The following is a 23292-nucleotide window of genomic DNA, read 5'->3' as shown; positions in this document are numbered from 1 at the left end:
AAAAAGGACAAAATAGGTGTGTGAGATGCTGCACAGAAGGGTTTCTAACTATTGCCATTCCTGGATGCTGCTCCAGGGAAAATCTCCTACTCAGCCTCAGGCCCTGTCGAACACTGGAACTGTTCCAGCTGGTTCCTCAGCTGTTCTCCTTTCCCTTAGAGTAAGCTGAAAAGCCATTATGCCCTGAGTGCAAAGAGGGTAAATCATATGTCACTTTTGCCTGTATTCATGCAAATATCTTCTCAAAATCATGATAAAACACTTGCTCAAACACAATGGATTAATGATTGCAACATACTCTCAACTGGGCTCTTCTACGGTAGTTTGTCAACATTAAAACTATGTAAATGTCAAAGTGGACAACAGCAATACATCATCGGGGAATTTCTAACTGTAGTAATCTAATTACAACCTTTATAACATTGTTTTCTCACTGCAAGAGATTTAAACTGTAATGAAGAAGAACTCGAGAACAATCTTACAGGAAGCTTCTTTGTAGCTTTTAAACCCTTTCCTGGACTGGGGACAGAACAAAGCCTATTGCTAGGAAGACGGATGGACAGATGGGATCAGAGATACTATTCTGGGAAAGATTCCACTCTGGATAGACCGGTGGAAGGAATCAGTCCCACATCACACTTGCCCCATTTTAAGGGTCCTCCACACTAAGAGGCATGTAGAAACAGACAGTTCCTTCAGCTGTATCTTCAGCTGTATCACAATTAAATCAAGTACCAGAGGCTGCATCAGTGTGCTACCTCCAATATCATAATGGAGTTAATTTCCTGTGTTGACAGGGTCCACTGTCAGTGATTCCCAAACCTTCGGGATCAGATAGCACTATTCATTATAAAGGGACTAGGCAACAGGGTGGGGAAGCTCTCACAAATCAGTGGTGATTATGTGTTAATAGTACACAATGATTTCTGATCTACTCTACTATAGATTTTTTAGGCATTCACTGAAATGACATACTTCAGTCATTAAGGTTTTTTTCATTCTCCACGTTTTTAGTATTATTTATTCTCTAATAGTAGAAACCTCTTTCTAACAAAACCTGAGAGACGTAAACGAGCATATTCTGAAAGCTGCCTAAATATTTCAGGTATGCACTATACTGCAAGTTTAAATGAAAATTAGTGAGATGATACTTTAAAAATCAGAATTAATAATTTGAAATGTGTCAGAAATGATAAACAAGTTTAACTGCATCATGAATAAACCTGCTGTGTCCCACTGCTTTTCCTGCACTCAAGAGTCTTGTCCGAAATGATGTGATAAACACCCATCTGAGATATTTAAACCAGAGCAGAAGCTGTGAATATGCTGCTTCGAAGACCTCCACCTGATAACCAGACCCAGCTATTTTTAAAGACCAACTAAAGACTGCTAATCTGCTGGCAAGCAGTGGAAAACCATGCCACGGTGGAGTCAGTAACTACAGTAGCACTGTTGACTGAGCAGACAAAACTGCAGCAAAACTGTGGATGGGAGGCCTAAGAAGTAAGGGACAGAGACATGGCCCCAAGGAGGGGGGCAGACCTGGGCTTCCATGGGGCAGCTTGGCAGATCTGCCTGCTCAGGCACCAGTGCCACTGTGGTTCCTCACCCCACCAGCTGCCTAGTGCTGCCTCTTCCCTAACTCACAGCTCTATAGTTGTGAAAAATGAATAGTCCTAAAGATTAAAATTGCATAAAATAAATTCAGCACTTAAAATACTCCAGTATCTCTAGTCAGAAAAACAATGTATCGCTAGTTTGAGAGCTGAAAAATGGGATCTTCAAGTAGTAATTTACTTAATAGTAAGAAGAAACCTAACTATAGCAACATTTTAACTACACAGACACAGATATGTCTTTCACTGTACAGTTACAGTTTAGGTGACAGCTTCTTTTGGAGGATCTCAGTGTTAAGACTGCTCAGGATAAAGGAGGGGTTAGAGCCTTGCAGTTTTAAACAAGTGTTGGAAGATATTTAGCTACTCTACAGTTCAATAATGATGATGATACTTCGCTAGTTAAGGGGATACTGAAGAGGTAACTTCACCAAAAAACATTACATTGGGTTTGTAAACTTTTTTTTTTTTTAATTCCAAGTATAAAAAAATATGGAAAGTAGACTAGGGGAAAAGCAAAAACTCCACGTTCATTACCAGTAGTCACTAAAGCCATCTATTTTCAACTATATTTCATAAGAAGTCTTAGACAGATTTTTTTTTTTTCCCAGAGATTTCTTTGCTTTAAAATATATTCTGAAATTATGACAAGTTTAATGTATTACTTCATATTGCATGACTTCAACAACAGACCTTGACTAAAAAGAATTACTTCCTTATGCATATTCTGCATTAAAATTAATCTATTCAAAACACACACCCCCTCTTGCTAGCATGGGTTTTTTTTCCAAACACTTGGGGAGTCATATTAATATTAGTGTGACAAGTGTTAAATTGTATTTAAAAATATATAAGATAAATTTCAGTATGTAAAGTACTTGATGATGTGGTGTATTTTAAGAAGCAATTTCCTTAACAGCAAGAAACCTTACTATAGCCACATGACAATAAGACACAGCAGCCTGAAATACACACTCTGTACTTCACAATTGTTCCAATTTTTATAACACCTGTAGTATTTTGCAGACTGTTGTTTGCCATGCCATTTCTATCCATTGCCACTGCGTATACAAATAACAAGAGTTGAAAGTCTATTTCCTGTACATATAAAATGGGCGCTGCTCCGTGCCTACTTAACTAGGGATTTTATTTACCATCAGGTTACGCTAACTAAACTACACTACCCCTAACTAAAGACTGTATTTCTTTTACAGTTTTAACTCAACCCTTCCTCTTCACCTTTCCCTTCAGCCATTCTCCCACCGCGCTGCTGCCCAGGAACCATCTATTGTCCGGATCTGTGTGACCAACTTTTCCATCTCCCAGAAAGAAGGAAAGCACAAGAGGAGCAGAGAAAGATGTCTGCTAAAAACAACAGTAGTCACCACTTTTGCACAAGCCGTTACTTTGCCTGCATGCCCAGATCTCCACACTGCAGGAGTGGAGATGCAGAGTTTCCACTGCACTTGTAGGCGGCTTCTTCCAAGTACTGAAACCACAGGACATGGGATCAACGCCCACTGGTTGTGGCCAGTTTAACTTGCTTCCTTCAGTCTCCCTAACAACCTTTCACAGCTACTCCAGTGTTCCTCCAGCACACACCAAACAGCAGCCATCTGCCCATGGGCACAGGTCTTATCTCATGGGAACAGTAGGAGGCAGAGCCATGCACAGGAGTGGTGGGATTTCCTCCTGACCTCAGTCCTCTCCCGCTCTCACTGAGACTGTGACCACCCTGAACAAAGGTTCAAATGTGGCCTGGCAACCTCACTCTTGTTTTGATGAAACAGGTTTAAAAAAAGCCAAACAAACCCACCAAAACCCTCATGTAAGCATTGCAACCAAGTTGCAAAAGTACTGAAAACTGAAACCTGACATTTTGTTAAATAAATGCCATTTTATTTATAAATTCCTATGATATGGAGTTGCTCAGCATGGTAAATAATACAAACCCTATGACAACACGAGGCAAAATTGCTTTGTTCTGCATTTCTACATTCTGTGAAATCACTAACCTGTGATCACTACCACTAGCTAAATAGTAAATCACAGAAATTATGCAAAATCTATGGATTCAGAAAGATTTCCCATTTGTAGCGGAGTCACTGCATTACTGTACAATGCCATTTACAGAATGTTCACATGGCTTGAGACAAGCAGTACTTACTGAAATGTGATTAGACATAAACAAGCAGAGGTGAGAAGAAAAGGAATTAAGAGGTATTAAAGTACAGATTCTTTTGCTAGCCTCTCTAGAGAACCATCTGCCTACATCACCAATGAGTATGAAGTTTTTGTGATCATCTAGAGCAAACCATGTGGTAGTATAGAAATAAATATGATTCACGCATGATAATGTGCATTTATTGCAGTTTTCTGCATTTGGGGCTTTGTTATCAATCAGGATTTTGCCTTCCAGACACCATCTGAGCAAAGCAACACGATCTTTCTCAATTTTTCTTGTGCACCAACCTGACCTTTTAATGGAATTTAATATACAAATTAATGTCATGTGGACAATGTGCTTTCCTTCCCTTGTCAATACCCTGGGTCATCCAGCAGATCTGAGAGTTTATTGCATTGGACCTGACCCAAAAACATATCTGATATTCTTAAGTAAGTTTCTAAATGCTGAGTAAATCCAGGTTACTAAAAGAAAATAAAAAGTATCCATGTGTATCTACGTAAGACTGCAATCTCATCTATGCGAAGGTCTTTTAAAACACTGTATTGCACTTGTTTATATATGCATGTAAGTAATATGTACACACTGACAGGAACTGTCATTGAATAACATGCAGTCATAATGGATCATCAGAGTGTGACATGAGAAAAAAAGACTTACTAAAATTTAATAGCCATAAGATTATTCTTTTTTTTTTAGTTCTTTATGGAAAGCAGCAGTTTTCAGGCACACGTATGTTTAATACAATATATTTGGATGTTTATCTTCTTTTTATGAGAGACTGTTTAATCCATTTCCTTCATCACTCTAAATTACTTGGAAAAAAAAAATTGATGATCAAGACTCACAACAGCATAATAAAGAAAAATGTATACAGTACTGTCACATAAGAAGTAAAATCCTCTTTACTTAGGATCAACTCTATCCCAAATTAACAAAACAAAACAACATAAAAAATGGAATCTGGAAGATAAAAGCATAATCTTTTGCTTGCTTGTATTACCAACAGAAAGAAAAAAAAAACACCTTGCCACACAGTTTTATCTTTTCTTGTTTTGAAGGGGCAGAACTGCAAATGTGGTCAAGGGGAATGACTCTATTGAGCCCTCAGATATTTGAACATGCATCACTATCACTGTCACTAATGACACCTAAAAATTTTTATTTACATACACTCATCTGTATTGAATGAGGCAAAAAATATGAAGACTACATTTGGCTGCAAGACAAAAAAATAAAGGGTCCTGAAAAATAATGATATATTAAAGAAAGGCTGTCTTCATTAATGTGGAGACACTGTCACGGTAAATATGAGAAGGTGATGCAGACTTAGGAAGAAACGTAGGAAAGGAAGAGCTGAAAGAGGAATACAAAGGAGTTGTGAAATAACCAAAACAAGCAGAAAATAGTCAAAGGGCATTCATACTACTGATAAACTATAGAAACCATCTCAAATAGGGATATTACAAGAAGGAAGAAATCTAGAAAGTACTAATGTGGAAAGAGACTGTGCAGATTACAAAATGCAAATTACTTTGCAATGCCACATGAAGACATGAGACAGGTAGATTGTAGTTACTGAGTCATCTCTCTACCTGCCATCTTGAATATGATTCTGGCAAAACAACGATATTTGCAAATCAGTCAAGTGTTACAGAACTCAGAACATGTAAGAAGAGACTCAGGTTTGCCAATTTAAGCAAAGATAATGCCCTGAAAAGTAAGACTTATATAATTTAGCTAAAACGGTACATACAAGAAGCAAATAAGAAAAATGTAATCTAGAATCCAACATCAGTAATACAGTCAAGTTCTAAACTGTTCAAACGAAATCTGCCAGAACAATATAATCCAAGAATTTAAGATATTACACAAAATTGACACTACTGATAAATGTCTTATTTTACAGTAAGCTTATTTTAAGCTATAAAAACAATCTGAAGCTTTGTCATAGTAACAGAAATGTACCTTTCTTTTTCCTAACTGGCACAACAGCACATGCAGCATTGCATGAAAACATGATCTACTTTTTTTTAAGCCTTGTGAATGCATGCATGTGGAGGGACAGGGGGTGAATTTTTTTCCCTGATAGATTGAAAAGGTTTTCCTCCCACTGACACAGATACTGGGCTGCGTGCAATTCTTTTAGAATTTTGGTTGCTCTGAGTAAAGCCTTTAGTATTCCAGTTTGTTGTTTGGGGAGGGGGGGGGGTGTATTATGTGGGTTTTTTTTTTTAAACATATACCTGCCCCAAATCCTCCAAATCAGTGAAGCCTAGCCTAGGCATTTGCTTACATTACATAATGTTTGCTGTTCTCACCCTGCAGTTCAGATGAACTGGGGCAACTCTGCCTCATTCTTGCATGAGGATGATGAGTAACAACTACTGTGGTCAGACAAAGACAGTCTATCAATCCTTCTTAACACTCAAGCACTTTTTTATTTCTGCAGAAAAAACCTAAACTTTTAAAAGACACAAACAGTTCTAACTGGTATCTAAGTTCCTGTGACAGTGACCCAGGAGGCTTAGCTTTTCCACAATAATGAAGCTGGGAGATGCTGTGTCCCTCCTCCCCAGTTTGGATTTCTGAAGTAGTTACTGGTTCCCTTTTGAACAACTGCTCTTTTTGATCTGCCAAAGTCCTCTTGCCTTTCCTGTTCTCAACCCTTTTATCAATGTGTAAATCAGTATCACACATTACCTAAGAGGTAGAAAAATCCTAAGAGATAAATTTTTCTGGGATTGTCCCTCAGAAACACTGAAGTGTTTTCTGAGAACTGGCTAGTATCTTGGTCCATTCTTTTTCTCCTTCCTGTTTTTCTAGACAGCCTATTGCTGAATTAAATTAATCTAATATAAACATAAAAGCTATGTCCCAATAGCAACATATAGCTATGACTCAAGCAACATACAGTCCAAACAATTTTGTCACATAGTAAAATAAAACAAAAATCATTAAACATTAATTAATCTCTTGAAAGCACATCTGTTTTCTAGTTCTCAATAAATTTACAATTTATAAAGTATAATTATTTATATAACTTACATTTTAATTACATATTATTCTTAAAAATCTGAACTTAAACACATTTGAAATCATACAATAACACAATTTTGACATAATTATATTTGTGCATGTTATCTATAAAAATTTATTCATACAGAATTTATAAATCATATTTTTTCATATGAATATACAAAGTTTAAACATACATTTTCTGCAACTCCTACTGAGTAAGCTACATCAAATGTATTTCTACCTCTTTATCTCTTACTTTTGTAAAACTCTATAAACTTAGCACCTTGCTTGTAAACAGATTTATAACCTTCAGACCATATGGATTTCTTTCAAATATTAGTTAATTTAAGGTAAGCAATGTTTCCTAATATCTGTATAGCACTGTATATTTGTATACTGGCAAGTGAAACCAAAAGATATTTCACAGCCAGCATATTACAAACTGCAAGCACATGGCAGGAAATTCTGTTACCCGCTTCCCAGACTAGAAGAGAAGCAATCCTCTGACAATCCAGATACTAAGATTCACTTATTTAGCACCACATTTGTGCCTAAAACTTCATAAAAGCTTCAGAAACAGGGAACACTCTCAAACAAGTAAACTGAGGTCTTCTTACGCAGCTTGGAGGAAACATTTTCACCTTCTGTTTTATTTATTCTTTGTAACAGCTCACTAACTGAATTATTACAGTACTAGAAACCTTCAAACAGAAACAGACTTGAGACAAATGGTGAAAAATGACCAAAGGTCAGGATCTATCATGATACACCCCTTCATTACCTGATTAACAAAAATAAAAACGTACATATCATATCCAATGGCCATGTAAAGGTACAAGGTTTTTCATGGCAGGTAGGTAAGTAAAATGAATTAATTCAAACCAAGAAACTCATGCAGTGTCATGCCAAAACGTTCCGTCCTAGAAGTCAGGTAAACTGTCGCATTTCTGAGTGGAAAACAATTCCAATGAAAGGCAAAGGCTTGCATGGCTACCCTAAATTATACTTGCTAACAAGAAATTCTGGATAGCTTCTTCAGTGATTCTCTGGTAGCTCCATCATACAAGTAATTGTTAACTAATATGTACTCTGAAACTATTGTTTATTGCCTAATGTCAAATCAATCACTAAGTACATAAAAAACCTTATGAATGGCTGAAATTATTAACTTCCATTTGGCATCTGGTCTCTTGACTTTAGCAACATCCAAATATGATGATGTTTGAAATTAGCATTGTTTAGTTTCAGTACTCTCAAAAACATTAAAAGTCTTACTGGTAAGTGTTATTTACCATCAGAGAGAAAAATCTTGCCACATTCAGTTTTATATATTTATCTGAGACTCACGTTTTTATTGTACTTCAACGGAGTTACCCTAACACTTCCCGTAGTAAAATTCATTCACATGACTTGCACAGCAAATACCACACCGCACACGAACTATGCAATAATCTTGATGAAATCTACAATCAGCTCAGCCTTTGTACTTAATTGTACACTCTGAGATGGAAAAATCACTACAGGAAATGGAGTAAAGAAAAATAAACTATCAGGGAAACAAGGGTTTCATAAGGTACTTCTGATAAAGGTGCAGGACACATCCAGTCTCTTCTACTTTATATTACATTAAATCTCTCTCATGAACCTTATAATGAATGCCTGAAGAGATCAGAAATATAGCAAGATTGATGTTACAATTTTTGAGACTACTGCTCCAGAAGAATGATAGAAGGATAAAATACATTTAAATAGCTAAATGCCGTGAACTTCTATAACTCAGAGAATCCATCTCTTCAGTTTTCAGATGAACTTCAGGCACAGGGCAAAGTAAATTGCCCTTTAAACTAGTTCAGCAGTCCTCAGATGTAAGTAGTGCGTAGGAATAAAGAACTAAAAGGATGCTTCTGGATCACTGAAGTCCATGACCCTGCTATCAAAGACACTGAACGACTCTCAGCTAAGGACAGCATTCCACTGTAAAACCAATTCATTACTTTAATCCTTATTATCCTGAGCATATTAGCCACTCCACAAACCCAGCGCCCTAATGGCTAAATGATTTATTCCAATTTCCAGTTTAAATTTTATTAATGGCTGGCTGATTTTTTTTGGTGTGTGTATGTGTCAGTAATCCTTTATCTTCTATAGCTTCTCCTTAAATCTGATGTTCGCAACCACGGATTATCTGTAGATGGCAGTCACACCACTCTCAGCCTTCTTCTATGTTGTTGATCTACACTCAAGTCAAACTCTTCTCATTGCTTCTCATCTTTCTCCTGGTGATCTCGCTTGGCACTCTGCAATTGTTCCAGTTTCGGTTTAACTTTTTTGAATGCAGGTGACCAGAACTGTTCATAGTCATCCAGATAAGGTTTCATCCTTAACTTGATACTCTGCGGTCATAACTGAGTCTTTTCTGGATGCATACCTGAATGACCCAGTGACCATCTAATGCTTCTTCTCTTCATTCTGCTTGACCTCGCTCATTTTCTACTGATGAACCATCAGCCTATAGCTGAAATTTCTGCTGTTAGTTCCCAAATGCAGGCACCTCACATTTCCTATTATTAAATTTCATCTAGTTGCTATTACTGCAGTCCTCAAGGTCATGCTTTTCTTCCCCATAACATTCTGATCTTTTGCTGTAGTAGGAATCTTTTAACTCGGTCGCTAGCAAATTTCATTATAGCGGTGACATTCTGTCACCCCACCACTAGTAAAAAGCACTAATAAAGGCAAACATTCCCCAGAGAGCTCCCTGAGAAATTCAGCCAGCAATCTTCCTCCTGCCTGATGCTCTCTGAAATCACACTAGCTGCCATCTCCCCTCACCTGTATGTACAGCTACTTTAATAATGCTCATCTTCTCTAGCAGTGCTTCTAGTCTTCCATTTGACACTTAAACAGATTTTTTTTTAACAAAAATGTTTTCCCTATTTAAAAAAAAAAAATTGCTCTCTTTCCATGAACAGCTATCACAATGCATTGCCATGAGATACCAAAGGTTATCAAAGGCACATTAGCTATGTTAACAGGGTGTTCCAAGGCTCCACACACTATTTTACTACATTAATCTACTATATTACTGATTTTAATGACTGGCAGGTCTCTAATTGCTCAGCTTTTTCCTGTCTTCTATACAGATATAGCCATACCAGATGTAATAAACAAATTTAAATGTCTTGCTATTAAGGCTGTGACTTCATATGTCTATAAAAAGAATTAATATTAAGATAAAAATCATCTATCTTCCCCTTCCTCAAATATAACTGCAAATATGGCTTATACTTGTGGATTGTGGGTTTCTTCCTTTTCTACACTGCACCTACTCCTAAAGCGCAATATGATCTGCTGGGCAGTATCTTCCCCTTTCATACAAGCCTCCTGGTTTTCCTTATGTCCTTTTTCAGGTGATTATTCACCTACAAAGTACTGAACCATGCTCCTACAAGATTTAGTTCCTTGCTCAGGATACTCATTCCTGACAGTCTGATTAATCTTTAACTCCCCACCTGGAGTACTGTGTCCAGCTTTGGGACCCCCAATGTAAGAAAGATATGGACCTGTTGGGGTGAGTCCAGAGGAGGGCCACAAGGATGATCAGGGGGCTGGAGCACCTCCCCTATGAGGACAGGCTGAGAGAGTTGGGGTTGTTCATCCTGGAGAAGAGAAGGCTCGGGGGAGACCTTATAGCAGCCTTCCAGTAAAGGGGGCTACAGGAAAGATGGGGAGGGACTCTTTATCAGGGAGTGTAGTGATAGGACAAGGAGTAATGGTTTTAAACTGAAATAGGGCAAATTTACATTAGATATAAAGAAGAAATTCTTTACTGTGAGGGTAGCAAGACACTGGAACAGGTGGCCCAGAAAGGCTGTGGATTCCCCCTCCCTGGCAGTGTTCAAGGCCAGGTTGGACGGGGCTTTGAGCAACCTGATCCAGTGGAAGGTGTCCCTGCCCATGGCAGGGGGGTTGGAACTAGGTGATCTTTAAGGTCCCTTCCAACTCAAACCATTATATGATTGAAAACATGACAAGTCTCCCCTGCATTCCAGAACCTGAGACAGTGGGACAGCTGACAGCAACTCATCCTTACTTTCCTGTGCTGCAGGGACTTCACCGACACCCACCCTGCTCTTCTTCTCAAATGTCTAACTCATTATTTTTTTTACAGTGCTTAACCACACGACACATTATTAATAATTTATGGCAGGGCTCACTTTAGATAAGGCAGGTCCCAATGCGCTGCAAGGTGCGGAAATCAGACCCAATATAATTCTGTACAAAGAAAATTATTCCCTTTCCACAGAGCCATCAGCTTGCCCCACTGTCTAATACAGGAGCTAATTATCACAACCAAAGAAACTCTGTGCAGGCCTTCATCCCTCAGCACGCAGTAGACTGATATCCTCAGGTGCCAAGAGAGTATCAAAAAATTGAGAATTATAAATACAAGTACAGAAAATTTTGCCCACGCTTTGTAAACCAGGGCTGCTCCAAGGCCCGAACTGAACCATTCCACACCAACACATTAAAACAAAACAAAATAAGTGCTTTAGATTCAGCTCAAAAAGTAGTATTTAGGCTAAAATAGCCAAACATATATTCTAAGCACATCACTTCGTGGATATTGTTTTTTGGAAACCAGAAGTGTCAAATCCTGCTTGAAGTAATTTCTGTGCTGTAACTGAATACAGACAAGGAGGAACACATCTGGTGCCTGGGCTGTGCAAACATATTTATAATTAAGTAGAACTGAATACCAAAATCCAGCAATGATAGAATTCATTAGTCTAGCATAATGCTGTATAATTACTCTCTTTTTTTAAAATCATCCACTGTATGCTTTAAGAGCTCTTTTTACCCACTGATATCAATGTGCTATGACATATTTATATACACCCTGTATAAAAGGCTGAGGAAGTATTAGACATGTCAGACGATGATATGGAAAGGCGACTTTTGTACAATAACTACACTGTCAGTGAAACAAGAGGAGACCAATTTAAATTCATTCCCTGGCATGTAACTCTACAGATAGGTACTGGATTTACATTTTGTAAGGGAAGGTGCTCCTTTCTATAGTAGGGAAAAGCCCTAAGATGACAAAATCAATACATCACCTTTTTCCACCAGTACTACTTCCTCAGCTTGCTGGCCTTGCATTACTGACCCTCCACCAAACACACAATCACAGGGACCTTTCTAAGCATTGCCCTTAGGTCTTTCTGCACTGAAATCATCTTCACACATTATTGCTTACACTTTAGATCTGAAAAGAACGGCCAATCGGCAACTGCCCTTTCTGAGCCTGTGCATGACTTCTTTTGCTCTCCTTATTTCCTACCAACACTGGCCAGGCATCCCGCAACTCCTACCAGACAGCTCAGCCTCCCTCCTGGGCTGTAACACAGTGCAGTGTGTGTAGGTCCTATCAAAGCATCCTAGACCACCAGGGAAAACCAGGGGCTCCACAGCCACGTTTGGCACTGACAGAAACTTGGGCTGACGCCAATGAGAGAGGGTTGCCACACTTCCTTAAAAAAGTTTGTCAGGTTCCAAAAACATTTGCCATCACTGTCCTAATTTTTTTTTCAAATAAAGCCATCTGCTGCCTCACTCACGGCACTCTCCATCTCCCTCTCAGTGCACTTGCTCCTCTTCATTGTTCATACAGAGGAATAAAGGAGCTTGGACTAACTTAAGAGGTAAGTTAGTTAGCAAGGTTGATAGTACAAACATCCTGGCTGCTCTCGCAGATGGGTTTGTGATTATGACCACGCAGCCCAGTGACAATAACAGCCTTCGGATCAGGCTCAGCAGGCAATTACGGAGCCAGCACAAGGCTTGCAGATCGACCCAAGGGACGGAGAAACCACCAACAGCTGCACTGCCTTCCCCCTTCAAACAGTGGCCAGATACCTACCTGATAATAGCTGTCTCTCCAAAGCTGTAGCTACAGCCAAACAACAGACAAGGAAATGCAGACAGATAAAAGCAGTCTGCAGGGACAGCAAAAAGATAGCTGAAACCAATTATGATTTGCACTTATTTCACATCAGCCCACAGGTTTCTAACAAAAAAAAAAAAAGAGGCCCTGACCAGCCACTTCATTTCCAGCCCTCTACCATTTGTGAAAGTTATTTGAGCTATGTGCCTGCAGGCTCAGGAGGAACTGCTCTACATTAAATATATATTGAGTTCATAACCAAAATAGTATCTCTGAAGTGGTATTTTTATTGTAAACAAAAGCTGCAAAAGTTCACACCTAAGGTTCCTTCAGACAACAGAGAAAAACTGCATTTAGCAGTTGCAAACAGCCAAGAGGAACATTAAAATCATTAAACCAAAATTTAAAGGATGCCGGGTTGTCTTTTAAAAGGAGAAGGCTTGTGCACAAACAAGAAAATAACATGTTCTTTCTATAAACTATGGTATGCAGAAAATTTATCTTTCAGTAGTTACTAGTGCAGTTAAGAAATGCCATATTCTTGACAAGCTTAGGATTCAGAAGACATGGAAGATACAATAAAAAGAGTATTTTAAAACTCTGCTGGACCAGAACAAAAGTTAGGCTGTTATTCAATGAAAATTAAAATAAAGGACTTGTTTAGTAAATAAGTGTGCATGAACAGGCTCTTCTTTTTATTTTCATAATTTTCTAATTAGCTATGTTAACAAAGATCTATTTGAAACAGAACTAATTTCAATTTTACATGGTTTCATTTGTTTCATAAAAAGCAGAAAAGACCTACAAAAACACCCTAATAAACCACGCAAAATAGTTTTGAAATTCAAAAAACGCAAAATCTCAAAAAAGAAACTGCCAGTGATGACTGAGGAACCATTTTTCAGATTCGCTTTCACATTTCTTAAGAGAGAACACTGATTATTGACCTCCATATTCTTGATGCAGAGCAATCAAAACATGAGCGTCACAGGAATACATGGCCGTATCTTACTGTTCACGGTTCTTTACAAATGTTCAAAAACATCAAACCTGCAATTAGCCTACTGTGTAAGATGTCCAATTCCCAGGATGATTCTCATATTTCCTTAGTGTCCCGGGTTTGAGCGAGCGGCTGCATGGTGCTCAGTTGCCCTCTGAGCTCAAACCATGACACTCAGTCCACTCTTAACTGACACTAGGCAGAAGTATACCTACAAAAGTGATCACCAAAACAGTGCTGCTATTCGAAGGGGAAAAAGAATGGTTATGGGGAAGTGAAGAGTCCCACTTCAGGGAGCCACATGACCTCTGACTCCCAGCAGTGGCCAGGGGCCACCCTGGTACCGGCCCTCTCCTACCAGTTGCTGAAGCCACCTGTGTGGTGGAGTTAATGCACGTATCTACAGCCCGGCCGAGACTTTCTGGACAAGCCCTGCCCACGGAGCCTGGGCAGCTGCCCAGAACCGGCTGCTGCTGGCAGAGCAATCAGTGCAGCTCCCCCCCAAATATCCTCTTCTCCAAGCAACACTCACACACAAAGCAAGGAACAGACTGAAACATCAGAGGACTTGTGTCCTGGCAACCTGCGGGAAGACAATGCCTTTTCCCAGAGCTCTGCAGCCCTTCCTGCCTCACGTGGCCAGGCGCGTCCCTCAGATGCTGTGGGAATGCTACATTTTCCCTAAGTGGAAAGCAAGGCAGGACAAACCATCTTCACAGGCCAAATACAACCCCACGACAAGACATCAGAATCACTCTTAGATCTCTTTTATGCCACACGCTTTTGAAAATCATTATCGTATCTTTCAGATAACAAAATTAAACTCAGTAGAATTTGCAATGAGCAAATAATATGGCTAATTAAATATCTGCATCTAAGCTTGAATGCCTTAAACCTTCTACCACACCATCCTGCAATGGGCAATGAAAATAAATAAATCAAAAAAGTAAAACCATGTGAATTATCTGGACTTGATATCACAAAGATACAGGACTCCCCTGGTGAAATCTGTAACTAGAGAAAAATATTACATGTTCTGATTTGCTTTTTATTAGATGCAAGTGTGGCCTGGTTTGCTAGTTTCAAATACATTAAAAAAAAAAAAAAAAAAAGGCAGGAAGGCAGTTTCATAGCTAATTAATCCCTGAACCTCCCAAGAAAATGAGAATATAAAAGTCACCCACAAAAAGTAAGGGCTCCAAAACTAATATTACCAACATACACCAGTAATTTAAACAATTTAAATTAAAGATTTTAAAGCTATTACTTGCATACTTAAAGTTCAGTATTTGCATAAGTCTTTGCAAGATCTGAATAACTCAGGGAATTTGTTTCAAGTTTATCTTAAAGACCTAGAAGGCACCCCAGATACAGCACTACCATTTAAAGGTTACAACAAACTGATGGAATCAGCATGAAATTTTCAGAAGACGTATTGATATATTTTAAAACTTTTTTTCTGTCCTTTGAAGGGTTTTACAATTATTATATCAGGAGTATTCTCATGTAGAGAGGCTTGGGAAAAGAATATGGCAGAACACAGAAGAATCTATCAGGTGCAGCGGTTGGATATTGCACATCATTTATTCATATTTCAAAAGTGCTGCTATTAAAATGCAATTATATTTTTGCTTTGTCTTCATTACAAAATTTTAAAAATGTGAAGGGTACTTCATTGTTTCTCTACACATTTATTTCCCTAGAAATGCCAGGAAACTCCCAGTCCTTTTTTTTTCACACATTGCTAGAGAACATCTTGAAGACCACAGAAAGTCTACACTGAGAGCCCGAACATTTTAAGCTGAAGACAGCATCAGCAGTCTTGAACAAAACTGCTATTTCTGTCATGTTAACTGGTCACTAGAATAAAATATTCACTATACAAAGAAGTTGGTGACTGGAATCAAATGGCTATTATGCAAATGAGGTTAAGAATATAAAAGCAGAATCCTTCAAATATTTTCATATCCTATGTATGCACATCTCTTTGGTATTTATAAAATAGATGCAGGGAGTCTCAGCCTGCAAACACTTAGTCAGAAAGGCATTTTATGAGATGTCTCACAAAAATTAATGTGAATACTTTTGCATAGAATGGTTCTTGGAAATGTAGCCAATAATAACTAATAATAATGACAGTCTTACCTGGTCCCAGGGACAGATGATTCCTCCAAAACACATAAAGAGATATCCCATGGCAACAAGACATACCCAAACCACCAGAGAAAATATACGAAGCAGCTTCTTAAATACAGGTTCTACGCAGACAAGGATAAATATAGCGAAAAAAATTGCTAGGGCCGTTGGAACAGTTATTAAAAATGCCACGTGGTCTTCAATTTCCTGGAAACAGAGGAAAATGAAAAGGAAGTTAAAAACTAATGTACTTAAAGGTCAGACAGCAATAACATACTCTAAACTGACTGCACACAGAGGTCTCAGAAAAACATGACTGAATATCAAAAGTGAGTTGAACCAAAACAGGATTTCTTTCACTGTAAGAAGCTGTTATGTGGAGTATTAACTTCATAAACAACTATTTGCTAACACTACTGCATGGTACTTCTTTTACTAAATTGAGTAATATATTAATTGAAGCAGATTGAGAAAACTGTAAATCACACTACAGTAATGCACAAGGCCCATAGGACCAAGCAAATTAAAAGACAAACCCAAGCTGCAGAAGCAGAATAGCCTTTCTGCTCCAGAACTCAAAAGATTTCTGTGATTCATGTGGTTTGCAGATGAAATTCAAGCACACGTACTGAAGACTCAGCTGTCAAAATGCCTGCCAAATCAACTATGTGTCCATAACTCTGTAAAAGCCTTTTTGACTGTGATATTTGCCAGGTACTATATATTTTGCTCCTGTTTGAAGTATTTACCTAGAAAGACAGGCTCTAGATTACATATATACATTTTCTCCTAGAAACTGCTTACTTCAAAATGTGCAAACACCCTGACCAAGAACTAGAGTATAACTTGAAGTGAGATTCAGAATAAACAATATTTAAATTTATTTACAGAACTTCCATAGAAGTTACTACACTAATATCTTTAAATCACCTACCGATGGATGCATTGAAAAAGAATAAATATTTAATTTTATTTTCCTGTATGTGTTCAAAAGCATCTCTGGTTGAAGTACAATGATACTCTATCAAAGTCTGGGCAAAGGATCTTTACTTATTTCCCCAGTTGTTACAAATTCTAACAGTCTCATTTGTAACAAACAGGCCCCAAATACTGCTGTTGCAACAATATAAAATCCTCCACTAGCCACACACTTCATGCAGAAAAGCCTAGTATTTATTTTCATGCTGGTGAAATCTCGGGAACAATCTGAAAGTGCCTATTTGATGATTTGTAAGATTCCTAAGCAAAAAGTAGTAACATTTCTTCTTCCCTTGCTTTGTAGTTGCTTTCTTAGTGCCCTGATAAATATTTATTGATGGTTTTTCAACTTACATACCTAACATTTTACTTAAAAGCTTTTCATTGTGACTTCTCCTTTCTCATAAGACTTACTACAGTTAGAGCAAAACTGAAAATTTACAAGTAAATTTGTAAATTTGCAAAAATTTACAAATGTCAGCATTTTTGGGGGGTTGGTTTTTTTCTCCAGATCCAGTGAGTTTTGCGCCCCAACCTCTACAGAGATAATTGCCATAAGATTCTTTCCCCCTCCTCTCTTCAAACTTCTTGGTTTTCCTTGCGGCCCTGCCTACAGACGCACTGCACCTCCCAGCTCCCACCCGCTGCTCAGGCAGGCCTGCCCGCTGCCCCCTGCCCCGAATCCAATACCACCGCCCCTGCGGCTACCCCGGCACCGGCAGCCCCATGCCAGGAGCCGCTCGTACACGCAAACCTGCTACTGAACATCAAGCAATAACCGCCGCATTTCAGCAGGAGAGGCAAGGCGAGGTGAAGCTGACACCACTGTATAGCCTCTAGCCCAGGAGCAGCCACCGCCCTGGCAGGTTCAAACCAAGGGAAACACCAAGATATCATTCACGTACCCAACCGCCCAACAAAAGGCAGCTCATCTTTCAACTCTTCTTATTCTTTCTTCTCTTTTAAATTTACAAAGTCACACATTTAAGCAATTGTATGTATTACTGCAGCACTGATAATCAGGATGTAAACAAAAGAGTCGAGAAACTGTAAGCAGTGGTGCTAACTTTGAAATGCAAACACTAATCTTCCAGATACTAAATACACACATTAAGGCTTTCCAGCACTTGGGTGGTCGTACTAAAAAATTTATGGGCTTAGAGTTAGGCAGAGAGATAAGTGTACATGAGTACAGAGCAGTATGAAGTAAGATATATGCAACCTTGCACAGTAAGAGACAAAATATAAAACCTAACTAGTCATAGTATGAGCTACTGATTTATGTCTCTGAATTCTGTGATTTTTGATCATTCCCACCTCTGAAATTTGTTTCAGTGAACTGATTTAGTACTGTCACAACCAATGTCAGCTCAGATAACACTAAACACATTTAACTTCAACCTTTGACTTCTGCACTTCCAGGTGGGATTGCAAAACTCTCATTACAAGGTCAGAGAAATCAGTCCCTTCACTGATTACAGGACATTATGTTCCTTGCACCCTCTGTCATGCAGTCAAGGTCACAGCACCAAAGGAACCCACAAGCTCCTGGAAGAAGCCGAGACTCAGGGAAAAAACACAGATCTAAATGATGGCAAATTGGTATTTCAGTGATAACAATCATGTTACAAATATACTAGTGAGAATATCCATACGCACTTCAACAGCATGCTTGTCCATTTCATTAAAAAAAATAAAACTATTGTGCTTTCTAGGACAATCTTGCCTCATGACAAATGAAAAATATTTAGATTTCAGTTTAGAGCATATATATGGTCACATAGCTACATATTTCTATATGTATTCTATCATTACATAAATCCATCAAAATGTTCCATATTAACATCTAGCCAGTCAATTTCCCTTTTTAAGCATACACTGATCTCTAAATCTAAAATTTTATTTTTGCTTTCCCCTCTTCTCTGGATGACTGTTGCACAATTTTACATTTTGTTTTGGTATAAACATATGAAGGAAAAAAAAAACGACCACAGTGTATCAGCTCCTCATCACAGGTACCTGAATACAACCTCCCTAACTACAGTAGGACATCACCTTTCCAAGCTGACTACAGAACAACCTGCTTCTGATGTCACACTGTAAGCTGTGTGAATTGTGAAGTAAAATTGAAATTTCAAGACAGAATAGTATACACATTAGGCAATTAAAAAATACATGAGAAAACAATCATTATTAAAATTTGAATCCTTTCGAGAAAGCCTTAACATGTACAGGGGGATTTTTTCATCATCCTGCCTGTAAAATGCACATTAATGTCAGGTCAACAAAGGTAGGCCTTATGAGACAGGGGGGTGGTTTTGGAAACTACTTTTAACAATATTTTCCTATTACTTCAGAGGAAACAAATGTTTGTAAAATGGTAACTTTGAAAGCAGGATGTTTAAAGCTTGTAGCTTCATGATCAATATAGGCAATTAACAGTGTGTTCAGCAGGCTAAAAGATGATGGATGCAGACAAATCCTGAAGGCTAACTGTTCTGCTTCCTTAACCATTTCTCAAGGAGGTGAGGAAAAAAAAACCCAAAACACCTTCCTTCTTTTTTTGTTGCTAGTCTCGGAAATTAAAATACACCAGAGGTAATGGAATTAAAATATCAGCACGACACTTTCAAACATAATGGCTAAGCCTGTAATACATGGATCTTGCCTGACAGCTCTGTCTTCCTGAGTGTTTTCTATCTTGCTGTCTTTTAATTACTGAAGAAATTAAAAAGTCTACTGTTAGAAATTTTTCCAACCCCCATAAATTCTTCAGAAGTGTGTGATAATCTTATCACCACTAAAATCTGAAGAATCCCTTTCACTCATCTTTCCAAAGACCACAACTTTCTCTCATTCTATATCCTGTTCTTTCCTCTTCCAGATAATGCCTCGCCCTCGGTTTAATTTTAATCAGTAAAGCTGCTGTAGAGCACTTCACTGTTTTATATAAAACCATACAGCTTGACGAAGTACTCTATAAAAATGAGCAAACAAGCATTTAAAATACCAGTTTCAGCATAAAATCTTTTACTATGGTCCCTCATTCTTTTGGTACTTTTTCCTCTATTCATCTACTGGAATTTCACAGCAGTCTGTATACAGAGGACTCCTGCTGAGATCTGAAATACCACACGCTTTGAATTAACTCAAACCATTTATGGTGTTAAATTCCTCCTAAAATCACTTTTTGCTGAGATCAATGAAACACTTTCTAAATGTAAATATAAAAACAAGTGAGTAATGTTCTTCAGACATGAAAATTATGTATGATTTCATACATCTATTTTCAAAAATGTATTAAAAAAACTGTTACAGGGCTAGAGGATTCCTAACTTTCTGACCTCTCTCTCAAAACAGGACAACATCTTCCTTTAACCTAAATGACTAAAAGAGTCAGTTGCAAAAACTGCCCATTTTTCTGGGAAAGTCTTTTCCAGGACTTGAGAAGATTAGAATGGTTTTCAGAAGACATATAATCATCTTAAGTGGACAGCATTTCAATTCTCTAACATCTCAAGAAGTAGTTCTCTACAAAGCCAAAAGCTACAAAAGTCTTCTGGCTACTTGTGACTCTTACCCCATGGTTTTATATTTTAGTGAATCTGCTTACAGCTGACTGCACTGTGCGCCATCTGGTAGACAGCTGCAAAAATCTCCATTTTATTAGGAGGTGTCGTGCCCTGCTCCTGGCCAAGTAGCTGTACAGCTTCATCTAGGACTTCATCATTTAGCACAACAACGGAAAAGTTTTGGCCAACCATCTCAGATTTGTTTTCCATCAATTCCTTCATCATTAATCCATCTTCACTTCAGAAATGGCACAGTGTCTTTAAGGCCAGATGCTGTTTCCAAGCCCACATGGTATTTTCTGGATCCACAACTTAGAAACACTCCTCTGCCTTTCATGCCCACCATTTATCTTTCATAACACAAAGCTTTGCTTGTTTTTCTTGCTTAGCTGCCTGGTTAGAAGCTTTCTCATGTGCCTTTTTCTTTTTTTTTTTAAGCTTTTATTGAACTTTGTGAAACATATTCAAGGACACTAGCAAAAAATTAATTGAACTGTACCTTTTAATCAAACTGTCCTGAAGTTTGTGTCCACAAAGTTTTTGATTTTCACTAAGGCCTTATACAACTGCATGCCTGAGATTTCTTCCCTCTGATTCAGCATTCCCTGTGTGGCTTGACAGATCAATGATAACAGCATCAGGTTCAAATCCAGTTGTTTCATGATGTCTGTTGTGTTGAGAAATCCAGTTCTCTCTGTTAATGAGTCTTATGTGCAGTTTACACTTGCAGTTAGCACACGGTGATGGATGATATTTGACTCCTCGTTAGTCCACCATCAGTCCAGCAATTTCCGTATCGTATGTATCAGGTAATTCTGATGGCATTACAACTGCCAAGCTGCTGCATGATGTCATACATAACCATCAAGAAGCAGTTCTGCATCCATTAAATTCTGTATTATTTTGTATTTGTTAGTCTATTGTGACACTATTAAAGCAGTAAGACTTCATTCATATCCTTCAGATGACTTTCTGGTCATCTGGAGCCTCTCCTCAAACTTGATAGTCATGAACAAGGTACGCTATAAAATCTCCCCTGTATGAGAAGTGTGGCACTTTACAACAGTGCAGTAATTCTGCTGAAATCAACAGGAACCACTTTTTGACTTTACAGGGTCTGTCCTGGTTCGCACACAGGACTAATAATGATGATACAGTAAGCATCCATGCAGGTATCGTGAACACCCTTCTGACCACCTATGTGCTTGACTACAGTGTCAAGCACTTTTTGCCAGTGGATTCTTTCTAGGGAGTCCAACTACATACAGATGTTGTTCATCTTTACACTTAGTCAGTAGAAAACAATTGCATCCAGATTTTTTCAAGTTTGCCTGAGAGCTATGAGTGAACCTCGCCTGCCTCAGAGTTGTAGTAATGACTATCAGGAATACCAGAGATCAGAGACTTCTCTGCTTGATGTAAAAACATTAGACCTCACAGAGGTGCTTGGAGGTGCTGAGTACAAGTCAAAGGCCATGGCTGCTATAAGTGCAAATAACAGTAATGTAAGAAAGGTTAAAAGAAAAGTCCTGGAGGCAAAATATTGGCTGCTAGTGAGGAAGCAGACAACTATGGTAGCATATCCAGAAATGCTCCCAAAATTAGACAGGCTGACAAGCAAAAGTTCAATAGCAGCTAAAAAAATGTATTAAAGAGAGAATTCAAAGAAACGGAAAATTTTGGAATAGGGAGGGAGCCTCTAGAAGGTAGCTGAGCTTAATCTAAACCAGAAGCGAACAAGCGAGTTTGCTGGTACTTCAAAGGTCATAGGAAAACATTCAGACTGAAGAGGTTATAGAAACATAGTATGTGGTTTAAGAGAAGCAGTAATGTCACGGAGACCTGTAATTCTCAACTAAAGAAAAGGATATAAGTTGATTAAACTCAAGTAAGAAGGAAATGGCAAAGAAAAGCCAGAACAGACAGACTCTCTTTTTTAAAATTTTGCAGAGAAATAAAACACCCACGTGAAAGTATACACTCTTCTATATAAAAACTAAAAGCCTAAGAAGCTAGATGGAAGAACTAAAATGCCTGTTGTTCAAACATTATTTACACAATAGTCTTACTGAAAACTTGGTGGAAAAAAGACCATCAGCAGAATACTGAACAAGCAAAAAAGACTGAAAGCCATACACTTCAGCAGGAGTTGAAGAAAGGCTTGTATAAACAATCCAGGAGAATCAACAAATAGCATAGAGTCCCTATGAACCAGAAAACTAGACTGAACAGCAAAGGCTTATCAAAATAAATGACTAGAAGACTCGTCATCCAACCAGGACAGAAACTATTTGAGATTCTATGAAACACAGAGATAAGAAAGGCTGTCAAAAAAGAAAACACAACTGGTCAGGGGATACTTCAGTGACTCCCAGCTAGACTGGCTAAGGATCGCAACAGCAGAGAGAAGCTGAGACCACTGTCTATATCTCATGCACAAGCTGCAAAACCAAACAGACAAACAAATGAACACCCATACAGAGGAAAAGAAAACACTCAATCTGATTTCAAGAAGCAGAAAGAACTTGATTCATAAAACATTACTGTTGAGGAGCTATTTTATAACAATGACAAAGCTTGTTAAGCAAACAAATGAAAAACAAACCCCAAACACTAAAATTGAAAGGCGGAGCTAGAAGCTTACAGATTAAAATCTTTGTAAGTGGCCTGAAGACACTATAAAACTCAGAGGTACAGGCTAATCAGTTCCCAAAAACAGGTTGAGAAGGACCAAAACACAACCAGAATGTCTGAACAGCCAAGCAGTGAAGATTCTAAAAACTGTCTTTCAAAAAAAAAAATTAAAGGGGATAATAAAAAGGATCATAAAATTTATT

General features: G+C 38.2%; 1 protein-coding gene across 1 annotated transcript in view; it reads right to left on the bottom strand.

Annotated features, from left to right (window-relative positions):
* Nucleotides 1-23292, bottom strand: part of ADCY2 (adenylate cyclase 2) — a 231861-nt gene that overhangs the window by 196386 nt on the left and 12183 nt on the right. The window contains exon 2 of the mRNA XM_074899489.1: nt 15915-16112. Coding sequence (XP_074755590.1) covers nt 15915-16112 — 198 coding nt within the window. The remainder of the gene's footprint in view (nt 1-15914; nt 16113-23292) is intronic.

The sequence above is a fragment of the Athene noctua genome, chromosome 2, assembly GCF_965140245.1.
Source record: "Athene noctua chromosome 2, bAthNoc1.hap1.1, whole genome shotgun sequence".
Lineage (NCBI taxonomy): Eukaryota > Metazoa > Chordata > Aves > Strigiformes > Strigidae > Athene > Athene noctua.
Note: the sequence above shows the minus strand (reverse complement) of the source record. Positions and strands in the feature narration are given on the sequence as shown.